This window comes from Cyprinus carpio, chromosome A18, assembly GCF_018340385.1.
Source record: "Cyprinus carpio isolate SPL01 chromosome A18, ASM1834038v1, whole genome shotgun sequence".
Classification (NCBI taxonomy): Eukaryota; Metazoa; Chordata; class Actinopteri; order Cypriniformes; family Cyprinidae; genus Cyprinus; species Cyprinus carpio.
This window is the reverse complement of record NC_056589.1, coordinates 30,034,234-30,038,342: the sequence shown is the minus strand read 5'-3', so window position 1 is coordinate 30,038,342 and position 4,109 is coordinate 30,034,234. Positions and strand designations below refer to the sequence as shown.

The window sequence follows — 4,109 nt, the reverse complement described above, 5'->3', positions numbered from 1 at the left end:
ATTTTATTACAATAATAATGTACTACTTATTATACTACATTATGAGCTGCTACACAGTTGTCTATGCAGGGAGTGAGGCGCATAGTTTTACTTTCAGTCTGTGACACTGAAGTCTTGATGTAGATGTTGTTGTGTCTGAATCTGTTGTGGGTGAATTCAAACACCCCCTCTACAGGTCACAGGAGGAACTGCAGGGAGGAGGAGCCTCTCAATAAAAACAAAAAGTGAAAGACAACCTGAAAAACTCCGGTGATTTCCTGACATCAGGGGTATTATTTGTTAAAGTTTTATACTGTATCTGTTTCTTTGTAGTCAATAAAAATGGCAGAGGGATCTACATCAGCTACAGGTATGAAATATTTTCACACATACTCAACGATTGTATTGTGTTGTTGCTAAACTGATTTTATTTTGAAATGGTCTGAGATGTCATGCTTTCTATCTGTTTCTTAAAAAAAAAAAAAAAAAACCTTCGAAAGGTTTCTGAAAAAACATCAGGAATCTAAGAATTTTATGATCTAGAAGAAAAATCAATCTATTAACATTTCTCTGCCTGACTGAAGGAAAAGTAAATTAATGGTAATAGTCTAATTTCATCAATAAAGCTAAAAGAATGAAACAGACTTGATGTTTGACATGAAGTATAGTAATTTACAGTTTCCTTTGTGTGTAGTGAAATTTAAAGTTCATCATTAAAAACAGATTAATTCATGTAACTATATAACTCTAACTCATATAATCTACTGTATTTGTATTACTTAATATAAGTGTGAGAACAATAAAGAGCTGCCACAGAAAACTCACATTTCACAACCCTTGTATTTATTTTTTATTTTTTTGTGAAATTGATGCAAATGCAACAAGATGTAAATGTAAAATTAAACTCCATATAGATTTCTGTGTTATAATAGTGCTTGTTCCACAGTTGGTGTCAGGTAAAATACAGTTCAGAGTCCCCAACTAAGACTTATTTAAACACTTAGCAAAGAAATATTAGTTTGTTTGTGAAAACACAGACAAAATTGTTCTCGCTTCCTTGCTCTTGGGCTGCATGACCTGATGCCTAATTCCATTTTGTTTTTTGTTTTTTCTCAGAGATGTCAGAGAGCAGCTCCAGAGCAGATGATCCAGTGATCCGGATTCTCTTCTGATCGGCAGAAAGGGGTTTTCTTGGGAAAAGCTCATCTGGAAACTTACAATACTGGGAGAAAAAGAGGTTTAAAGTAGGTTTAAAGCATGAAGCTGAAGTCTGAGGAGGAAGCAGCTCAGATCGGCGGGAAGCAGGTCGCTGTGATTGATTGTCCAGATCTACTCCTGGATCCAGATCTGAATGAAGAGCAGCAGGGGATGATGAAGGAGCAGCTGGTCTCTGGATGCTCAGCGGAGTCTCCATTCAGTTCTGCTCACCGTGCCTCCTGAGAGAAACCTATTACCAAAATGAGCAAATAGATCCTGAGCCAGTATTAAAGTGTTTATTTGGTCCTGAAATTCAAGAAATGACATCATGATTCTAAGTTCACATATCAGTGTGAATCGGATCAGACCATTGCTGAACCTCTCTGACACAACACTTCCATCAAGCAGACCTCCAGCCACTGATGATGACTGAATGTGGGGGGAAAGTTTCCACTGTTTCAATAGCAGAATTAAATCAGACGATCAGATACAAGAACTACTGCAGAAAGATTGAACTTAAAGATGCTGGAGGAACGGAGGGGAACTTTATCATGAAACAATTAAAGAGGAGTAACAGCAAGGCCAATCTTGTTGATTTATAAGTTGTTTTCAAAATTAAATAACTTCCATAATACAAACATATGGAAGTCACTAGCATTTCACACTGATCCCAAGAAAATTCTACAGAGACCATTTTCGATGAGATATGATCTTTCTAAGTTTCAGGAGAGTCTCCAACAAAACATCCCAGATTTGTGAGTCCTAAGAGGGAAAGACCAGGTCAGGACTGGGAGCAAAGCCGGGAAAAGCTGGAGTGATCAGCTACTGGAAACACCATCATCAGCAGAAACATGTTTTAATACTGCATCCATTGCTAAGGAGATAATGTGATGACTGACTACAAAAAAGCAGCATATCATCCTGTGGGTGGCAGGAATGGAAAAAAAATAAAAGTCAGCAGCTGCTCATTTTAAATCTGCGTTCACTGACTGGCGCAGAGACTGACAGTGAATTCAGAAAGGGATATACATATATCACAACAGGTGTGAAGAGGCCTTTAAACTGCTTACAACAATACCAGCTGCATGTAATCATTTACAATAATAATAGCTTGCTATTGAAGATACAGCTTTTTATAATGCTGCTTCCTTTCATTCCATTAAACTGTGCCTATTTCTCTTCATCTTATTCTTTTACTAAATCTAAAAAAAAAAATAAAATAATAAAAATTCTCGTTTATAATTGTGACCAAACTACAGTTTTCCATCAAGATAATAAAAATATATCTATGTCATTAATTAACTTCCATCCCCAGGGGCCCACAGAGGCCCTTGGAAGAGCAAAAAAAAAATAAATAAAAAAAAATAAATAAATAAATAAAGTAACATTTCAAATGGCTGTAAATCAAAGTTTCAAATGGCTGTAAATAAAATGTCAAATAAAAAATTCAAGGAGAAAATTGGCAAAATAACTACTTCTGTGCAGTTCAAAAACAAAAAATCTAGACAAAAACCAAACACACTATCACTTTTTTTAACAACAAAGATTCTATTATACAACAACAAAAAAACAAGGAGGTGTGTTAAAGCGAAACAGGAGGCAGGACAAGAGGAGCACATGGCCAACATAAAGACAGAGCCATGTGCTCAGACACAAAAAAAAACAAAGAAACATTGAACAGACACAAGACAGACAAAGCCGTCAGGGCAAGATCCTGACAGTAACCATGTTTGGAACCCACTGTCTAAATGATGATCTAAATTCAGTTCAGTCACTGGTAAAACATCTATTATAACACTAAAAAAAAGAATACCTAAATTCAGTTCTGTCACTGGTAAAACATCTACTATAATTCTAAATTCTAGAATTCAAATAAGACTTGCGATCTGAATAAAGCAGAGATCTTGTGGATGAAGTCAGAATGTGAAAGTTGTTGATTTTGTTCCTCATTGTGACTTTACCAGAGGTGGAAAGAGTACAAAAATATTCTACTCAAGTAAAAGTACCATTACATTAATGACATTTTACTTAAGTACAAGTAAAAAGTACTAAACAAAAAATCTACTCAAGTAAAAGTAAAAAGTAGCTCATTTAAAATTTACTCAGAGTAACAAATTACATTTAGCTATACTTTAACAGTGGGAGGGAGCCAAAATGGGATTAGGTTAGCAGGTTAAACCTCGTTCCCTGAGGGACACAGTCCTGGGCACAGCTTAGATATAACCCTAATTAAACACACCTGATCCAGCTAATCTGATCATTTCAGCCATTTGAAAAAACTACATGATATGTGTGCTGGAGCAGGGTTAGAACTAAACTCTGCAGGGCTACGCCCCTCCAGGAACTGAGCTCTTGACACCCCTGGATAGGCCTTTAAATCCACTAGCTGTTTTTAATTAAAGGAATCAGTTATTTAGAATAATAAGACATTTGGGCTGTTACCAGGCAAATCAGTATCAACAAACTCATCTTTTCAATGCAGAGGCTTCATCAGACGTGGCATTTAGATGTATTTACACACTGTTTAGTGCAGGACAAGAATGCATTTAACCTCCAGTTACAAATGCATGAATAATGTTTTGATATACAAGATATAAAATGTTGAATACTCATTTGAAAAAAGAAATTATTAAAAATAAATTAAAAGATACTTTAAATGTGAAATTAAAATGGCCAGTATGTGTCAGCAAGTCACTGTTAATAAGTGAGTCACTGCGATTGAACCGAATCATTTAAACAGTTGATTCATTCAGGAACTAAACTGTCAGGGATCTGGGAAAGGAGGACCCAGTTGCAGAGTGAGTTAACAATGGTTTGACAAAACAGACTGATACAAGAGGGTAGTGAAGTGCACAAATACCACAACAGGAGAGAACAGCTAGGGAAGGCCACTGGGTCAGCTTCAGAAAACAACTCACAGAATACACACAAAT

The 4,109-nt window shown here is 35.9% G+C and overlaps 1 protein-coding gene across 1 annotated transcript in view; it reads left to right on the top strand.

Moving 5' to 3' along the window:
* The first annotated feature begins 242 nt into the window (after positions 1-242).
* The window catches only part of LOC109079267 (GTPase IMAP family member 9-like), an 11,675-nt gene continuing 7,808 nt past the window's right edge, over positions 243-4,109 (top strand). The window contains exon 1 of the mRNA XM_042775793.1: positions 243-349. Within this exon, the coding sequence (XP_042631727.1) occupies positions 322-349 (28 nt within the window). The 5' untranslated portion in view covers positions 243-321. The remainder of the gene's footprint in view (positions 350-4,109) is intronic.